Below are 20,103 nucleotides of genomic sequence, written 5' to 3' on the forward strand. Positions count from 1 at the left end.
CTACACTTATTTTGAACTTGTTATGTGTGTTCATTATGGTATGAGTATATTGAATTGAATACTGCTCATGTTCATCTAAGATAAAAACTAGCAGTGACTAAGACACCAAGGTAGAAGGGTAGGTTCCATCAACGTTAAATAATAATCGGGACAACCCTAGCTAACATGACGCCACGTTACTGCTCATGTTCATCTAAGATAAAAACTAGAAGTGACCAGACACCAAGGTAGATGGGTAGGTTCCATCAACGTTAAATCATAATCGGGACAACCCTAGCTAACATGACGCCACGTTAAAAAGGTGTCTTTACACAAGGATATACATGTAGCTAGGTTGTAGGTTATCATTACTAGAGCATTAGGTGCATCTCATGAATATCCAAGACGAACACACTTACGTCAATGATGGCTATATTCATCCAACCCAAAGGAACAATGATACCAATCAATCAATCAATCAACGAGACATGCATGCCATTCTTGTTGATCCATCGATCGATCGACCTGCCACCCACCAACTGTATTCGTGCAAAATGTTGCTCAATCGTTTGTGATACATAAGTTTTTGGAAGAGGATTACACTAATTAGTTTGGTTAGTGACCCATCATCATATTAGTTTGCTTGCTTAGCCACACCAATCTTCAGTCTTATCAGCAGCATCCAATGGATAAAAAAGATTCTGCCTTAGAATTATACTATGATATGATGCCTTACTGTGAGATAGCGAGATGTAGTTTGTCTCCTGAATGAAAAAGAGCACTTTTGATCTTAAACATCAAATAAAGAATTAATGATTAGTACATCACTTGTCAAAGCATGGTTAGTTGAACAATAATCAACTAAATGTCTGATCAATCAAAATTATTATATCGTGTACCCATAATCTATCTGGTAAGCCCATCCGGCCGAACTTAATGACGGTGTGTCATGCTGAGATCTGGTAGCCCTTCATCAAATAAAATGTTATTTAATCACTAGATTATGTAATGTCCATAGTTATGTGCTAGTTTATGGTACAATACATATTCTATATCAGCATTGTTGTTTAATGTTAGAAAAAGTTACCATTCTTAAGTACTATACTTAACCAACTTGTTGATCAAGTCATCTCTAAAGTAACATTGTATATCTCGATTCAACTTAATTAGGGATATCTCGATCAATCCTTGATGGGCACGTCCCGAATCACAGGAAAACTGATAGCTAGGAATCAAAACTTTTTATTATTTGCAAAAATGTCGACACCCTTGCTTCAGATGAAGTGCACTTGTAGAAAGGATACACTACGAATAATTCTTTGGTTCTGATAAGATGCATCTTCCCATCTAAAAAAACAACATTTGCTTGAGACAGACCTGCTATCAACACTTCCTAAGACAGCTCAAGCAAGTAAGAATTCCATGCATGAAACGGCCTGCATGCGTCCATTTATTGGAATCGTCCTTTTGCACACTTGTAGCTAAGGCTCATCTATTGATGTATCAGCTCGATGGGCACGAACGTGGATTGTTTTTTGTACGCTGTTGAGTCACTCACTGACTGTTTTCCCATTTCCCGGATTTCTTGGATGAGGTAAAATTAATTTTTAATGTCAGCATTAATCAGACAACGACCTAACTAGAGTTAATTAAATTTTTACACTATGGTAGTACCGCGATCGAGGATTTAAATTTTTTTCAAATCTGACTGTAATGCGAGAAATCTTTATAAGTTTTTGTTTGAACATGAATGATTGAATTGGACAGTCAGAAGTTTCATGGTTTTTCCTTTCCTCTACCATACCGCGCCATATTGCTCATACGTGCAGGGTGCACGTCCTCACAATACATACTGGCTTGGGACAACATAAGTGGCACCAATTATTTGGCCATTCGCCACAACAATTTGATGCAACCTAGAATTTGGCAAGACTGACGCTTCCACTACAAATACACATGTCATGCCACGGTTCGCACACTTGGCGCGTCACAATCTACACGCAAGATCACTCCAAGACAAGCAGCATGCAAGCGATACCGACACAAGAGATACTTCCAGAAATCCAGCAGCCTGATTGGACACTGGGCAGACAAAGGTTAGGCAATTGGCAAATCTCTGGCAATCATCCAATGGCCAGCACCAAAGAGAACAAAGCATGGAAAAGAACAGGGGGAGACAAGGAGCACTGCATGGGCATACAGGCATCTCAATCAGGGGACAACATCCATGTCAGCATTTATCCCCTCTGGAGCACACCACTTGGACTGATTGCTGCCTGGGACCAACCAGCCTTTTGCAGATGCAACGAATTTCTCTCCCAGTTTGTCACACTCAGAGTGCCCAACTTGGCCTTGAGATCTTCCCATCCGTTGGGATGAAATCGGAACAACTGCCTAACTCAAAATGCACAAGTACCAGGGTGAGCATTTTCTTTCCGAAGAATCAGCACCGCAAAAACTAAGGTTGATAGGGCCATCACCTTGTGAAACATTCAGAGGCGCAGCACAGGTCTCAGGCATCATAAACATTCAAATTTCTCCATGATAAGGCTGGCAATATGGTGAAGGAAACGGCGGTCAATTCTTTTCGTAATTTGGGTGAACTACTCATCACCCATCATCACAACTCTCCTCAAGTTGCTGGTTGGGGTCTATAAACCTAGAGTGAAAGCAAAGGGATAAGTTCTTTGTGCCTTGCAGTAGTGGTCCTAGTGGACAGAACAAAGTTGATCGGCGACGGCAACCAGATGCCACACTACTCCTGCTAGCTAGCTGCTCAATCATCGCTGAACACTTGGGACTTTTCCCAGTGCCCTTTCACACAATTCCCTGCATTTTTTGCAACGTGAAAAAGGCAGCGCATCAACAGATAGGTACACTTGTCGACCGCTTCTTCGAGCGCCTAACAAGACAAACGAATATGTGGCTTTGGTTGACCATCCAAACTAAAGCAGCCACAAGTTGTTGTTAAAAGTGAGAGCATCCATGATTTCCCACCGAAACAAAAAAGGTAAAAAGAAAAAAAATGAGACCATTCTCACTTCAGTGTTCACTCCTAGATTCCCTTCAGCTTTGTCAGTTCAGCTCTACTTGCACTAAAAATATCCACCAACTGATTCATCAGAACAATAATTCGGGCACACAATAAGGGTTCGATCGGTTCCGCTCCCTGTTGGTTGGCTTGATCGCCGATCTCGTCGCAATTACGGGATGCAGCGGCACATATCTTCCCAGGCAATAATCAGATGGAACTCACTTTCTGAAAAAGGGAGGAGCATTGGCATCCGACAGTCATCAGAATTCAGAATTGGCTTCTCAGGTTCAGATACTGCACCGTATCGTATTCTCCATGCTGCCAGATTGGTTGCGTTAACCATGTGTGTGTGTGTCAACAATTGGAAAGAGATTTTAATTCATGCGTGATTCTTCATTTTATATTATTTTAGCTCATCTTTTACTGGTTGCACGCATGAACTCATTTCGATTGGGGGGGGGGGGTTAATTTCTTATTATCCGGAAATACTAAAGATAAACAAAAAAAAGAGGGTTTGGACATGTCCGAAAAAAGAAAAACTTACCCAGCATCGGCTGAGATGGTTTGGACATGTCCAACGAAGGCCTCCTGAGGCGTCGGTGCGTAATGGGGTTCTTGAGCGGGTCGATAATGTAAAGAGGGGTAGAGGTAGACCTAAACTGACGTGGGATGAGTCGATTAAGAGAGACCTTAAGGATTGGAATATCTCTAAAGAGATAGCTTTGGATAGGAGCGCTTGGAGACTAGCTATCAATGTGCCTAAACCTTGAACTTATTTATTTCGGGTTTCATCTCTAGTCTACTCCAACTTGCTTGGGAAAAAAAAGCTATGTTGTTGTTGTAAAAAAAAATGAGAGGCCCATGGAATTTACCGGCAATTACACCTTGTGAGACTCGGGCCCAATAACCCTAGCCCATAATCACCGGGCTCGGCCCGGCACCAACCTTAACCGGGCCAAGCGGGAGAACTATACTAATAGCCCAATTAGGCCCACGTCCCGGGTAGAACAGGACCAGGCCCAGTGAGCGGTTGGCTCTGGGCCCACGTCAAGGATGGCTCTCTCGGCTCTCAAGGCCCAGGCCCAGCCCAGTTAGGCCCATGTTCCCAACCGGACTAGGCCCAGCCCAACGCGCGGGTCAAGAGCTAGGGTTCCGCGTCCCCCACCCCACTATATAGCCTCTCCACCACCTCGCGCCGCCACTTCTACGCCTCCCCATCTCCTCTCGCCCTCCCGCGCCGCCGCCGAGAAGGAAGGAAGGAGCAGGCAGGCGGAGATGGGCCACTCCAACGTCTGGAACTCGCACCCGAAGAACTACGGGCCCGGATCCCGCGTCTGGTAAGGAACCTGCGCCGCCGCTCTCGTCCCCGCCGCTAGGATCTCGGTTCCTGATGCTCATGAGCTGTGGAATGGCCTGGTTGTGGATAGCGAGATAAGCGGGTTCCATGGATCTGTGGAGTTTCTGATGCGATGCGATGGTTAGCTTGGTTCCCGTGGGTGTTAGGACCGTATGTTCTTGATGTGCCTGCTGTTTAGAAATATATACTCTGCGTTAATTTGTTTCTGTGTTTGAGCATTATGTTTGCTGCCTGAGGAGCAGGTGTGGTCATTGTAGGTTTCTAGAACGATAGTTGGTGTGTATTTCTAGGATTGTTTAGTTTCCCAGTGGAGACATGATCTGCAACTGTCGTATGGAACTGCGGTTCTGCTAGTGCTACCCTGTTAATTTTTTTTAGCCTTTGCTATTTTAGCATTTCTATCTTAGCTTCATGTAGATGTTGTGATATTACTGCTCATGTCTTGTGGTGAACCACAGAACCAACTCATGTCATCTCTTAGCCAATCTGTTTGTAAGCTTTGTGGACTATTTATTTATCTGTGCTGTAACTTGTTGTAATGGATATATGTTTGGTTGGTTTGATGGATTATGATTTTTGTGATTCGCTAGCGCTATGCAACAAAGAGAGGCTTGCTTTTGCTAGGGACTACTTGATTTGTTCCAAATTGTGTGTAAAATGTATCAATTTTTCACTGACAATAGTATTTATCATACAATGAATACTAACTCTGAATGCATTTGTATTTTGCAGCCGGGTCTGTGCTAACCCCCATGGGTTGATCAGGAAGTATGGGCTCATGTGCTGCAGGCAGTGCTTCCGCAGCAACGCCAAGGACATTGGCTTCATCAAGGTATCCCTGCTTGTGCAGTGGGCTCATTATTGTCATTAATTTAGCGCAGATCCTTGTTGAAGTCAGTTCAATAATTTGTGATTGTTACATACTTGCATCGGTAGATAAGTATAATTGTTTTCAACTGCATGTTGGCCTTCATTTGCCATCATTGGAAGTGATCAAGTTAGCTGTTTTTCTAATGCTACTGGTTACCAACTTTCGTCTGATATCTGTGTTCTTACATTTGCAGTACCGCTGAAGACATTGCCTTGATGGCGTCGAGAACTTCACCCGGGGTTGAAAAAGAAATCGATCCTTCAATAGGAGGCTCAATTTATGTGCTTTAGCTTTTTGTTCAGACCTGAGACTGATGTGCTAGTAAACTACTTGTTAAAGATTTGATGGGTACTATATGCCTGTTAAACTAATTATAATTAAGTGATTGGAGTATTTTGTCATGCTTGATATCTGGTGTGCTCAACCTGCTTGTATTGGTGCCCTCCAAGCTATTGTACTGCCAGTTCTATTCCGTGCTTCATGTATGAGCTTGGCGCTGATGAATGATGACATGTCTGTGCTATCAAACTGTAATGTGATACTAATAATTACAGTGTGTATTTGCTGGTACAATGGGTAACACCTAGTAGGCTGAGGCACTGTATCCTTGAGGCAATATTGCTACTGCAGTATGGTGTTGCCCTCCTCTTCTGTCATTTCTCTGTCTATCCTTGCTCTATTGCAGATTCTGTAATCTGTTAGCTAGTTTGAAATTTAGCTGACACTTCTGTTCAATGTTTTGCATGATAATATGCTTGGATTTGATGGTTGCTTTGATTTAATGCTTATTAAGATTGAAAGTTGGAACTGGATTACTGGAACTTAAAGGTGTTGCACAAGCAGGCAAATGTTTCTTGCTGATGTGCTCAGTCTGTATCCTAGTTCCTAGCTCTATTGTTGCAAATTCTTTGATTTGCTGCTTTGGTGAAACATAGCTGATAATTATATTAAATCTTTTCCTTGATATTCTTGGATTTGGTTGTTTAAATAGGGGTTGGGATGAATATTTTCTTGTGAATTAGCCAAAAGCTCAAAATGGTTGCTGCACCAGTGTGTCGTATCTTGATTTTCCATGATCTTGTCGTTGTATAACAAAATATAGCCTGCAGCTGTGCTGTGGAATGAAGTGGACAATGCGAATCACATTCTGTAGTACATTATAATTATTGTTCATTGTGCTCCGTAGCATGTGATTTGAACGCTCGAGTTATTGCTCAGACTCAGTGAGCAAAGATGTACATTGTTTGCATTTGTATACTGATGTTCAGCGAGCAAAAACGCTTTATGGTGATCTGATATCTTCTTGGGCTATTAACACGCTTTCTTTTGTATTTTTTGAGCGGGTGATAGTGTTGTTGAATGAGATGGCTGAATGATGCTTTAAAGAAACTAAAATCCTTAAAAAGAGTCTTCATTGTGAAGCTGGACATTATATCCTTGTAAATGCCTGCATAATTCTGTACGCCACACATGTCTGTACTGGCTTGGGGGCATAATTCAGTAAAATATAGGCAATTTGGCAAAATGAAGTGGACTTCACTTTATAGTGAATTGCCTGTTGCATAATGGTGTCCACAACAATCTTGTTCTTGCGTTGCACATTGAATGGAAACTGAAGTCCTGGGAGCTGGCATTGCATTATTAGTAGTATTAAGTAACATTATTTTTCTTACTAGTGCCCTTTTCTCTTGGCATTTCATATTCCCATACACAATCAGTGGATCTCTCCATTCTGGAATTTTCTGATGACAGTGTTTCTGAAGTCAGGTTGAGTTAAATTATTGCTCGTGGGTCATTAATATCCTGATGATCATTTCAGAGGCAGTACCCAACTGAAGGGCAGCTTGCTAGTTTTTTTGTTGGGAAGGCCGAAAGCATTGATGAACTTGGACAATTTGCAGGTACTTATTCCAAACTCCATGTCGTGATCTGCGAGTTTTCCTAATCTGTTGCTGCAACCCAGTTAATACGAGCTAGACCGTCGATCTTCCCACAAGCCGTGTTTGTCATGCTTAATACAAAAATGAAGCACGTCTCAAGCTGTCCTATTATACATAATGACTGACTTAATGACTTCACCTTGTCTCCTTGGTTAACATTTTCATCCATCATATGGATAATCTTCTGTGTCTTAAGTGTTATAGTTTCAATCCTGCACAGGGCCAAGACTTGAAAAATACAGATTACTGAGTTATGGTTTGATGATTCGTAAGTTAGTCAATCAGATGAAGGAGTGTTGCACATCTTGAACATGACTTACAAGTCACAAATCACAAAGAAAAATTCTGAATTGCAAGCTGAGCTTAGGTTCGCCTCCTTTTATTTTATTTTATTTTATTTTATTTACTACCTCCAGCACTTCTTCTCCATGATTACCTACACCCCCAGTTATCCTATGTCTGTTTTCCTTTGTAACTTAATTGCAGATCATGCGGATCATTTAATGCAAGCATATAATTGCCTTGATTATTGATCTTTTTTTTTCTTAGGCCACGAGTTAAGACATTATAATCATCTTGGACCCTTGGGACATCACTAAGATACTGCTCTCTCTTAAGTGGCTCAATGGGCAAATGATTCCGTATGCGATTTTTCTAGTATCTGAACAGGAAGATTGAGGGATGGGGCATTGCGTTTCAGGCATTAACTACTATCATCTAGCTGTCATTCTAATCTGTTTAAGATTGGGATGGAACTCGAGTCAAATTTATATCTGAAAAGATTCCCCGAGAATGCAGTATAAATGATGTCCTCACCTGCACCATGCATACAGACATATTACCAAGATTCCTCACATAGCTTCGAAGTAGAAAATATCAACAGAATGGAAGCAAAGGGCGCATCCATTTGGAGTGAGGAATCTGAGATGATTGCTCACCTGCAGTCCATGTTCTGGAACAGCAGCGATGCTGATGTCAGCCTTTCTTCCCCCAACAGTAGCACTAGTTCTTGTATTGAACCTAGCACATTGCCTACTGCCTTGTTCCTTCCATTTAATGAAAAAGAGAGTTATGACACAGCGCCATTGCAGAACGCTGCCACAGATTGGTGCTTTGATCACCAGAGTGAGTCCTTTGGTTCAATTGATACTGCAGTTACTGGTGACAAGAGGGCCCTTCTCATGGATGAGAGAAGGAAGAAGAGTAACAAGAAACCCCGTATTGTTGCCCCAGTAAGTAATGCCAACACACTGAAAAAGTTTTTTTTCCCCACTTCAACTGTTCCAACATTATATTTTATAGAACACGCAGCTGTTTCTGATATTTGTAATGGTGCAATTCATATTAGGTACTGATGACAACTTCAAGTGCTCTTGATGATAAGGCCAATACCGAGCTTATCAATATCAGCAGCTCCTGGTGCTGTAGCTCTGAAGATGATTCTATTGGCGTGTGCGAGGAATCTGTTGTTCTGAAACAAAGTTGCAGTTCTAGAGGTCGTAGTCGGTCCTCGAAGAATTCACAGAGTCTTTACGCAAAGGTTAGAATTACTCTATCTTAATTGCACACTAATCTCTGAATCATTTTTTTTTCTGATGACTTTTGTCAATTGTCATACTGTTTAACAGAAGAGAAGAGAGAGGATTAATGAGAGGTTAAAAACACTGCAGCAGCTAATTCCCAACGGCACCAAAGTAAGCTCTTACTGTTTTATATTTAGTGATCTCTAACTTTTTATACATTTGACAGTAGTGATCATTTGTTTTCCTGCATTTGCAGGTTGACATGAGCACTATGCTGGAGGAGGCAGTTCAGTACGTCAAGTTTCTACAGCTGCAAATAAAGGTTCTTCATCATGTCTCACTTTAGTCAGATCAACCTTATGAAGAAACATTTGCTTACAGTCGAAATTCATGGTTTTAGTTCTCACTCTAAAAAAATACCCAAAAGAAAATCATTACACTTCTGCTAAATTCACAGTACTTTGACCATTTCAAATAAACATAAATGTTTATAGTATTTTCAGGATGAGGTCATGGTAACAGAACGAAGGATTTACCAAGTGTCTGATCCAAATTTCAGATATCAATTTAACTTTGGCAATGGATAAAGTTCTACATATTATAGTGTTATAAGAAGGGAACGTATCTAGTGGAAACCACAGACTTCGTGAAAACCCGTGCAAACCATGGCAAAAAATCATCTAAATTCACAAGAAAAATTACACATGTAGATGATATGATGATACACAATCTTGTAAAATATCCTATCCAAACTCGACTTCGTTTGAGAGATATAAAAATAACAAATTTCTAACAAATCATCTGGACAGCTTATTGGCTTGAAATTTGTTATTTTTATATCTCATAAACGAAGTCAAGTTTGGATATGATATTTTACAAAGTTGTGTATCATCATATCATCGACATGTGTGATTTTTCTTGTGAATTTAGATGAAGTTTTTACCGTAGTTTGCACGGATTTTCACGAAGATTTTGTTTCCACCCGATATAATACATTTTTAATATATGATTAATTGATCATGCTCTAATGTACTCTCTCTTTTTCCCAAACAGCTGTTGAGCTCTGATGAGACATGGATGTACGCTCCTCAACCACTCGAGCATTGATATTAATTTGAATTCTTCTGTGAAGAAATGATGACTATCCAAAAAGAATTGGGCAAACTTATCATTCAGAAGGATTGGACCTGTCAAGTCAAACCCAGTACATGTTGCATCTGTTTTTAGACCTGTAATTAACCCTGACTTTACATAATTCAGTTGCTTCTTGTAAGTAAGAGCAAGAGATTAATTTATGATAAAGTTGGAGCAAGGATCTCCCTTGTCAAATGATGAAATAATGTATCAAAGATTTCTACACAGTTTACGATCATGAGGTCACAGTGGCCTACACACATAGTAAAAGTCTGAACAGCCTTGGTTTAGGCAATTCACTTTTGCAAGATAATGTTTCCAGCTGTTAAGGGAAAAAAGAGAGATTAACAAAAATTCGAGCTTTAATTTCTATCCTGGTCACCACTAATTAAAAAGGCCTGTTCAGGAGAGGTCTGTGCAAGCAATTTTCAGGATTTAGTTTGAGTTTGAAATAAATCCAATTGATCAGGATCCCAAAATCTGCTATTTGGTAGCTTTATTTTTCGGATGTCATTGCCCAGGTCTCCACATGCTATGTAATTCTGGGGAAACTGCAAACTGTCAGCTCGGAGAACTTCTTTAAAAAACTGCATTTTTTTAAGCACAATGTTCATCAATAATGTAAGTTTTTTTTAATAAAACATGCAACAAGATACCAAACAATGTCATCCATGAAATAGATTGCATTTCCTCTGCTTTTCTCGTCAGTGATACTCAAAAGCTTCTCGTGGATAAGAAGAGTAACCAAAACCTGCAGAAAGCGTCAGGCCAGGACTGAAGTGCTTGTAGCACTATCATATATAGTGGATCATGAGTTGTCATTACTTGTTTGCTGCAATGTATATCACCAAAGTTGCACCAATCATTTGGTGTTGTTACTACTTGCTTTTGCTTCTTTGCCACAAGTAAAGTGGTCCATGTTTGCTGCATAGTTTCCTGTTAAATCTACTTGCTTTGACATGGTTAGGTCTGAAATTTCCCTGTTTCATGAAGAAAAATCAGTTTTGCACATATTGCCTTGTAACATAAAAGCTTGATGTAAGTAAATAATTGCCAATCGCAAGTCTATATTGTTTCCAAGAGGTAACTACTTTGTATTCATTCCCGAAAGATAACTTCTTAACATCAAAAAAAGAAAAAAAGAAAGATAACTTCTTTGTTAAGGGACCTAGGACTTTATCCAATTGGTGATGACCTGTCCAATGCATGCTTGTTGTCACCACTATGAAACTTTATTTTTTTTTGGTTGCGCAACATGAGGCATGCACTAGATAGACACGAACACAACCATTTGTGGGTGCCGAGTGTTAGCACACAAAGGAGACATCTGATTGCCTAACGCGTCATGTCCCTCTTCTTGATTTCACATCTTTATTTATGTGCAGCTTGAAGGCAATCTTGGGCACCTACAAACTACTCCCTCTGTTCTTACTTACACATATCATATTAGATTTGTCCTAAGTCAAACTTTGCAAAAAACAGAGGGAGTAGTAACATGCCCAAATCTCCCGAACATATATATTTGTGCAGTTAGCATTTGTCGTTGAGAAATTTTTAGAAGTTATTTTAATTTTTTGAAACACCATCTACTGTTTTTGAAAGAAATTCGGCTTAATGTTTAACTATTTGACATTTACCTGAAATATGCATTTAGCTCTTACCAACAAATATTTTATTAATACATAATTTCTGTGGAACAATATTGATACTATTAGATTTGCAGTAAACATTTCTTTTAGTTACAATTTTGTAGAACACAAATAAAGTATTGATCAAGTAACTACTCCCTCCATTTCAAATTATAATTTGTTTGATTTTTTTGATCCCAAATTTGACCACTCGTGTTATTCAAATTTGTGTAAAATATCACTTCTTTTGTTGTGACTTGATTTTTAATAAAAGTTTTTCAAGAATAACTTAAATTCAACTATGTTTGTATAATTTTTTTGAATAAGACGAGCGGTCAAGCTTGAGCTCAGAAAAGTCAAATGAATTATAATTTGGAACGGAGTGACTATTTGTCAAAACCTTGTCCGCACGGAACGAAATACTCTTGTAGAAAAATGAAGAGACTAATTAAGAAAAGTTTCTAACTATGAAGAGAAATACAAGCTTTTGCGGTGATTATTCCCACGCCCTATCAATGGAGCAAGCAATTGTCCCCTTGCAACATCTTGTGGCCTGTGACCTAACAGCATCTTGCATGACCCGGGAAGTTGATTCCAAAACCACGTCATCTTCTTCCTTGCAAAACGGCCAAAGGATTTGAAAAGCATCTGCTACCGCTAAGATTCCAAGAAATGAGTGCCCTTTTACACAACGGAGTGCAACTCATCTCGACAGGGAGCCTGCAGGTTCATTGAACCTGCCCACAATTTTTTACCCCGGATTCGGACAGGAGGTGAGAGCACGATTCTTGACCACTTTAACCCTGTTTTTAGAGTTCTCCAAAACGCCCACTTATCCTTTTTCTAGACGCTGACTTGTACGGAACATGAATCTTTACGGCTGGTTTTATTGGAAATACAGGCTGGAGCTACTGGATTTGTTCGTACAAAAACCATGCAAAAAATCAACTAGGAGCTCAGGAATTTCAGAGGGTACATGCACTGTACTGAAACAATTTCAAATCATACTTATTTTGTTTCGTACCAAGTCATGCTAAAAGTCTAAAATGGAGCCCAGTATTTTTAATCGTACAAGAGTTCAAAATATAGGATTTCAGAGTGCAGTTATAAATCTCCGCGTACTGAAAATTCATGAAACAAGTCCACTATAACAAATCAAGATTTTCAATGCGCCCATGCAAAACGTGTTGTGCGTCCGTTACAGCAAAAGGTCGTTCTATGACAAATCCCTATCCGTAGGCGTGCAACTCTAGTGAAAATATGCTAGACATCAAAAATGGTGGAAATTAGTCCAAAATCGTACTTTGATTTTTTTTAAAAAAATGAATCTTGAATAGTTCATGCAATCCATGTTTAGTCAGTGTCATTGTGCAGTTGTCTAGCTAGATTCTTTTAGACGTCGATTTTCTATTTGCAGCTTGGACGAATTATATCTACGGTTTGGCCGAAATGAAGAAAATATATGATCATACAGCGTGCAAAAGGAAAGAACTATGGTTTCAGTACGTGGTTTCCCCTATCATTGGCTATATAGATTTCGGGTCAAAAGCTGCACACAACAGCCAATGTTTCCTGACTTTGGGAGGAGTTTCTCCGTCAACAATAAATACTTTCACGGATTTCCCTGTCCATCAGCTGGTAGCTTTCTTTCCGGTGGGATTGGACGGGGCTCAACCTGCCGCGAGACCGTTGAATATTCCTATTCAGCATGCAGCGTGTTAAATAGTTAAAGTTTACCATGTCTTACTGAAAATTGTGATCATGTTCAAATGAATTCAAATTTTCCACAAATTTTCCACCACAAGAGTATAAGGATTGTAAACTATTATATAGTTATACAATTAATTTGCATTTGTGAAACAACCCTCGTTTCAACCGTCGGTAGCGATGCACTCGTCGACCGAAATGACTTCGTCAATTTCAAGATCTGACGACTCGATCACTCTAGACAGTTACATGGGTGTGAACATCACCGTGTCTACATCTTTATTTCCACGTGTAGCAAAATAATAATAATAATTAGCATTTGATTTTGGTCTAACAGCAATGTAAGTCTGACAGGGTGGTGTACCTTCGCAGAAGCTGACATCTGCGTTCCACGGCCCTATAAATAGCACATCTCTCTCCCTCTCTCGTAAACTCGGCCTGACACGTTGGCACGCACATTTGTACACCAAACCGCTGCGTGTGTGTGTGTGGTAACTGGGTGTATATATAGCGTTCGACGCTGACCACCGAACGCCGCCGCCCAGACCACCGGCGTCCGTGTGACCTTGCCACCATGCTCGCGAGGGCTCCCCCGCGGTCGTGCCCCGGCGCCGGCGCCGGCGACGTCGTCGTTCGGTGCCGCCGCGAGGCCGCGCCGAGCAGGACGCCGTGGGCGGTGCCCGGTGGCCACCGACGAGCTGGCGCCAAGCTCGTCGCGGCGGCGGCCGCCGGGGAGAGGAGGACGGCGGCGGGGCAGGAGCCGGTGGCCGCGGCGGCGCCGGCGGACGGGACGAGGCTCGCCAATGGGTCGGCCGTCGCAGGTACGTTGGTGCAGCGATTCGATCGTTTCAAGAACAAGTGATTCCGTTTCTGTAATTTTGGGTACGGTTAAACGTTACTTCTCTTTGCGACTGATTAGCGTTTTAAGTGCCATTTTTTAAAAATAAACTGGAATTACTGCTGTAACCCTGAATTTTTACAGTAATTCCATTTGAAATAGAACAATATTACTCGTGCAGAAATCATGTGAGCAATGTTAAAACCATCTTGCACTCGAGCACTGATAGGATAGCATTGCATTTTCTTGAAAGAAACAAAGAAAATAACGTCAGAATTGGTTGACTAACCATGTGGAACACATGATCTATTTATATATGTATATCTCTATACACCCTACAGTCCTCATCAGTGTAGCCATACGCCCATACCGCATTCGATTGCGATTTTGTCAAATAAATCAACAGAGGGATGTACGGAACAAAAATGATTTGGAGTTCATCACCCTGACAGCTAGCTCAGCTCACTCAGCACACAGTCATGAGTCCTCTGTTCGTCAAAATAAAGAGTTGGTACGGACCGTAAGCAACACATCACAAGATTCAGATAAAGAATCTACAATTCTGGGGATATGTTGCTGATTTTTCTCCCTTTCGTTTTTGTTCTTGAGAGAAACTCTCTTTGTTTTTTTATTTTCTAAAATCTGTCACGAGGCAACAGAAGTACAGAACAATGCATCCATCACCATAGCTGCAGAGTTTTCGTAAAGAGGGGTGAGGGATACGCCGCAAAGTTGTGTTGACAAATGCCAATGGCATCACTGGATAACTCCTAACGATCTTCTCCTCCCTGATGAACTTTCCTTGTGCTGTTTGAGCCTAGGAGACAGAAAAAACTGCACGATTCAGGTCAGGGTCACGGGTTGAGCTTGAGCCTGATGCATTTAATGACTTCCTGAAAATGACTCCGATTTTGATAATTTGGTGCCTTTCTAGAACACAGATGGATAGCTTGGTGATCACTTTCAGAATGGGACAACATGTTCAGATTTTTAGATATATTAGGCTGATTGCTGAATGAGACAGCATGCCAAAGATTGAGATCGATTGGTACCCAGCTCGGTTCTTATGGAATCTGAATTCATGAGGGACCGAAACCGGCGACCAGAGGGGGGGTGAATGGGAGCCGAGCAAAATTTCTTCTGAAAATGATCCGTCGGCCTATATCCCAAAATCACCACAAGCCCTCAAGAGTTCTAGGTGAAGTTTGGAATAGCTATGAAAGAGCTAAACCATCACAAACAAGCCCTAGAACGAGCGAGCGAAAACTCAGAGGCAAACGAGAAAATCAGCAGACCTGGCAGACGCAGACCGGTCAGACCGCTTACACAGACCGATCAGACCGGTCGGGCTGGAATTGAAATCCCAGACCGGTCAGACCGGTTTCACCGACCGGTCAGACCGGTTTCACCGACCGGTTACTCCCAACACCCCACAAACAAAGCTTCAAATGTTGAATCTCGAGCAAACGAAGTCCAAATCCAACGAAACTTGGAGGATACCTTCACATCTGTCCCGTGAACAAATCCCCAAGAGATCTCTCCCAAAAGATTAAAGAATCTTGAGAATTCGGGGGAAAATCAAAGTGGATTGGGGTTTTCTCAAGAACACAAAAACTCCAATTCGTGAGAACTTGCGATTCCAGAGGGATTGGCACTAGGCTAGATACATAGGAATCGTCACAAAGAGTACAACAAAGCACGAATTCAAAAGGTTGTCTCCTCCAAACACAAAACACACCAAAAGAGGAGAATTCGAACCCAAAACGCAAGAGAGGAGGGAGAGGACGAGAACTCAGCACACAAAGGTGAATCTCAAACGAATTTCATTCATTAATCTCAGAGGAATTCACCTATACAAAGGCTAGAGCCATCCGCCCATCATCCTACCCACTAATTTGAGAGATTAGCTAAACCATAACCCTCTTTTGCGTTGGAGTCCTTGGCCCTAACCTGGAGCAGGGGCAAGGAGAAGGAAAAACGAAGAAGACACAAAAAGACTCAAGAGACTCCCCCAGCCCGTCGGGCTGGTGGAGGTATTTATACCCAGCTACTGCGGCTAGACCGGTCAGACCGATCCAAGGGACCGGTCAGACCGGTCGGGTCTGCAGCAGCCCTGTACACGTCCTCAATCAACGGTGGAGTTTCTTTCTTCGACTCGAAGTCTTCCATGTGATGCCTCCACGTTGACGAAGATCCGGTCCGCGGTTTTGGAGGGTCCGCGAAACCCGGGTAGATGGCCGGTTTTGAGAAAACCACCAAAACTCCACGCGCGGGAAGATTCCCGCCTCCACGCCGTGGCCCTAGACGCCGTTCCCGCCTCGGCCTCCTGACGGCCCTAGACGCCGTCCGACGCCCGTCACCTCCTCGCCCGCAGCGAGGCCCTAGATGCCGTTGACGCCCGTCGCCTCCGCCAGTCCCGAGACCGACGCCCGTGCCTCCACGACTTGGCGTTTTCGATCGGCGTCCGCCTGCTTGGTTTTGTGGCGCAAACCAAGAAACCCGCCTTCCGTCGCCGCTTGCGCCCTCGATCCAGGAGTGGATGCCACAGCTGCCGCCCGGCCTGAGCTCCTCCACGGCAACTCTCCGTCGACACTCGACGCCCGTGTACCTGCAATCCAAAGACCAAGCGCACGATCACACCGCACGGTTGACAATTCACTCATCACAGGCAGGATAGAGTACTCAACATTCCTCAATTCACTTATGCGATCATTGGAGATAGCCTTAAATCGAGGTTGATTGTGCTCTCAGTTCTACACTTCTAGCTCACCTTTTATTGTTAACCTTGACATGAACTGTAATGGATATTTCTTAATTGGTGCGATGCGATCATGCCAACCAAGAATTTTTTATCTTTGGACTGATAGGAAGATTCCGAATAAATGAGAAGGAAACTTTATTGATATGGTTCTTTATTTGGCACTGATTGGTGGTGCCAAAGTTATGGGTTCGATGGGTACTGACTACTGAGATGTCAGATCTTTAGGACCCATAATATGAATGACCATATTTCAGTGACTTTCATGCAACCTAATATTGCCATTTTCTTCAAGGTATGGTTATAACTACAGAAGTGGAGTACTCAGCATGCTTTTTGATAATGAAGCACAAGATTTTCACTATGCTTCTCAGTTACATGTTTTGGTCTTACAAGTTTTTTGTTTAGTAAAAATCGTAGTAAAGTCTTAAGTGTAGGAGTTGCACTGCAAAAGTTTCTCAGTGACCAATTAACTGGCTTATCCTTAAAGCACTACTCCTAAATCCTAAGTAACTGGCTTATCCTGAAAGCAGTACACCTGACCATTTAGGATACAGTATTCCAACTTTTGATTCAGGAAAACATAATTAACTGGCTTATCCTGAAAGCAGTACTCCTAATTGTCGTACCAGTTTTCTCATTATACTCTGTTCAGAAATTCAGAGAGTTTTATGGGCTTTACAGGTATAAGCAAGCTTGTGACCTCAACCGTTGGGAAATCGACAAATATCCTGTGGCATGACTGTCCCATAGGGCAGACAGAGAGGCAAAAGTTGATGAACCAGAAGGGTTGTGTCGTGTGGATCACTGGACTAAGTGGTTCAGGTCTGTATGAGCGGATCCAATGCCCATTTTCTCATACTGAATTTGCTCAAGCAGTGAAATTTAACTAGATCTTAACATCTACCACAGGAAAGAGCACGCTCGCATGCGCGCTGAGCCGGGAGTTGCACTCCAGAGGTCATCTGACATATGTTCTTGATGGGGACAACCTAAGGCATGGGTTGAACCGGGACCTCAGCTTCAAAGCAGAGGACCGTGCTGAAAACATACGCAGAGTAGGTCTGTTCGGCTCAGAAATCACTCTGCATTATGATCAGTTTCCACTAGAGAATTTCACTGCTTAAAGTTCTAACTGTGTTACTCTTTTCAGGAGAAGTAGCAAAGCTATTCGCAGATGCTGGCCTAATCTGCATTGCTAGCTTGATATCACCTTACAGAAGTGATCGAAGCGCATGTCGAAATTTACTGCCCAAGTCTTCATTCATAGAGGTATGCATGACTGACTTTGAACTTTCTTGTAGAAAAGTCAGAACTTGCTGTCTTATTCTACTATGGACTCAGTTTCAGACTTTCAGTAAGATTTATAGTTGAGAGGAGTATGTTTGTGCAGGTATTTTTGAATGCCCCAATTGAGGTGTGTGAAGCGAGGGATCCAAAAGGCTTGTATAAGCTTGCCCGTGCTGGCAAAATCAAAGGTACTAAAATGAAGCAACTGATTGTCCTTGTTTGCTATCTACTCTCACAAAGCTTACTAAGGAAAATCACCTGTAGGTTTTACTGGAATTGATGATCCTTATGAACCACCATCTGATTGTGAGGTTAGCCAAATCTTGTATTTCTAGAATATCTTCGATGTCTCTGCAGATACAGTACTTTCGTATTACTGCTGTCAGCTACTCTGGAGAAAGGTTCCTTGTTTAAGATAGTGATTTGCAGCCCTCTGAGTCTTTATTATTATGAACAACTTTGTGCAGATAGTGATACAGTGCAAAATTGGGGATTGCCCTTCACCAAAATCAATGGCTGATCAAGTGGTGTCATATCTCGAAGTGAATGGATTCTTACACGAGTAGCGGTCGATGTTTGTGATGCATTTTCAGAAGCACGGGATTGCCAATGCTAGATATCTATGTCCTTGCTGATGATGTATCACACCTCAGATCATTTGGTTGACAAAAATTGCTAGCAACTTGTCTGTGTGCATGGGTAAAGTTGTTTCTCCTGCATGTTTTAGATAGTGCATACCTTATGGCTGACTGTGGTGGAACATGTTTATATATGTTAGATGCAGCAGTGTAAAATGTAAATGTGCATTGTTCTGATGATAATTGCATTTGACTGTTTGTCACAAAACAACAAATGGACCATGGAAAGTTTTCTTCCTAGGGGCCAAGGGCCTGCAAGGGTGCTTTCAAGCACTAACCTACACAGGGTCCAACTTCTGTCACTCCTACACTTCTGCCACTCGTCATTTCTGAAGATCGATATAAATCGCCACATATCAATCCTGTGTAGTTACATAATTGAAGTAAACACCTACTTATCTGAAACATCATTGCAGCATACCTACTTCGCCTCGGAACATAAATGAGTTGGCTACATATAAGCAAGTTTCATGTCGTCCCACTCACTTTAGGAAGTCCTTTATCAGAAACTCTGCTAGTTGCCATGGTGCCCAGCCCAAGCAACCATCACAGATCATGAGAGCTAGGTAGGGATCACGACATGTGTTCTATGCAACTAGCAAATGATAGGATATTACATCTGGGGAATGGGAGGAATTGGGTAAACCTGAATGGCTGCTAGGAGCGTTGTGTTGGCACCTATGTCTCCAGCAACATGCTTGAGCTAAGAAATCCGTGCTTCTTTTGCAAAGCATCTGCTGAATGAGCACTGTTGAGACTATGCTAGGATTGGGGCCAGGAATTAATTGGCAATTAGTTGATTGGTTAAGAATAAGGACACACAAGTTTATCCTCTACTGCTTTACTTACCTGTAATAAGCTGCTCTTGGCATATAGTAATGCAGTGTAAAAGTTGTAATAACTGTTAAGGGTATAAGAGTCATTGTACTAGTGTAGGGTTTGGGCTAGGTCACCTCTTGTGTATATAACCCTTTGGGCCTCTCTCAATAGATATCTAGTTCAGTCCTTGTCGTCGCCACTGCGCTGCCCCTGGGAGCATTGATCATGCTCCTGGGGGCAGCATCTTCTTCCCCAAACCCATTTTTCTCTCCAATTTGAGTCACAGCAGCAGCAGACGTACCCATACTTTTTTTTCCCGACGGGATCCGTCGCCTCTCCGCCGCCGTTGTGCCTCTGCTCTGTTTTGCGTCCACCCGGTGCTGCACGTCTCTGTTTTGCATCACCTTGTATTCTTGTGTTGGTCAATTGCTTCTAGTTCATCTCCATATTTTGTCCTGCTGCTGCCATATCGCTACTATTGATGCTGCCTACTAGCATCTACTATATCAAGTCATTTTTGTTTGTCTCGTGTGTTCTGCTATATCAATCCAAGTCCATTACACATGTTCAGTTCGTCAATGTTGTGA

The 20,103-nt window shown here is 42.0% G+C and overlaps 3 protein-coding genes across 6 annotated transcripts; all 3 read left to right on the plus strand.

Annotated features, from left to right (window-relative positions):
- Positions 1-4,201: 4,201 nt before the first annotated feature.
- LOC120645099 (40S ribosomal protein S29) lies at positions 4,202-5,713 on the plus strand. The gene is made up of 3 exons (XM_039921848.1): positions 4,202-4,350; positions 5,103-5,202; positions 5,435-5,713. The coding sequence occupies exons 1-3, from the start codon at positions 4,289-4,291 to the stop codon at positions 5,441-5,443; spliced, it is 171 nt and encodes a 56-aa protein (XP_039777782.1). The 5' UTR covers positions 4,202-4,288; the 3' UTR covers positions 5,444-5,713.
- A 261-nt stretch (positions 5,714-5,974) lies between these two features.
- On the plus strand, positions 5,975-10,094 carry LOC120645098 (transcription factor BHLH133-like). 4 transcript variants are annotated; one of them, XM_039921844.1, is made up of 7 exons: positions 5,975-7,142; positions 7,402-7,548; positions 7,731-8,413; positions 8,530-8,721; positions 8,810-8,875; positions 8,961-9,026; positions 9,758-10,094. In XM_039921844.1, the coding sequence occupies exons 3-7, from the start codon at positions 7,985-7,987 to the stop codon at positions 9,809-9,811; spliced, it is 807 nt and encodes a 268-aa protein (XP_039777778.1). In that variant the 5' UTR covers positions 5,975-7,142; positions 7,402-7,548; positions 7,731-7,984; the 3' UTR covers positions 9,812-10,094. The 4 variants fall into 4 exon arrangements, with proteins under 4 accessions (XP_039777778.1, XP_039777777.1, XP_039777779.1 ...); XM_039921843.1 differs by having other exon boundaries at positions 7,402-8,413; XM_039921845.1 differs by lacking the exon at positions 7,402-7,548.
- A 3,518-nt stretch (positions 10,095-13,612) lies between these two features.
- LOC120645100 (adenylyl-sulfate kinase 3-like) lies at positions 13,613-18,912 on the plus strand. Its single transcript, XM_039921849.1, has 7 exons — positions 13,613-13,994; positions 17,454-17,594; positions 17,682-17,831; positions 17,923-18,041; positions 18,163-18,247; positions 18,324-18,370; positions 18,527-18,912. The coding sequence occupies exons 1-7, from the start codon at positions 13,748-13,750 to the stop codon at positions 18,623-18,625; spliced, it is 888 nt and encodes a 295-aa protein (XP_039777783.1). The 5' UTR covers positions 13,613-13,747; the 3' UTR covers positions 18,626-18,912.
- The last annotated feature ends 1,191 nt before the right edge of the window (positions 18,913-20,103 follow it).

Source organism: Panicum virgatum, chromosome 8K (genome assembly GCF_016808335.1).
Source record: "Panicum virgatum strain AP13 chromosome 8K, P.virgatum_v5, whole genome shotgun sequence".
Taxonomy (NCBI): domain Eukaryota; kingdom Viridiplantae; phylum Streptophyta; class Magnoliopsida; order Poales; family Poaceae; genus Panicum; species Panicum virgatum.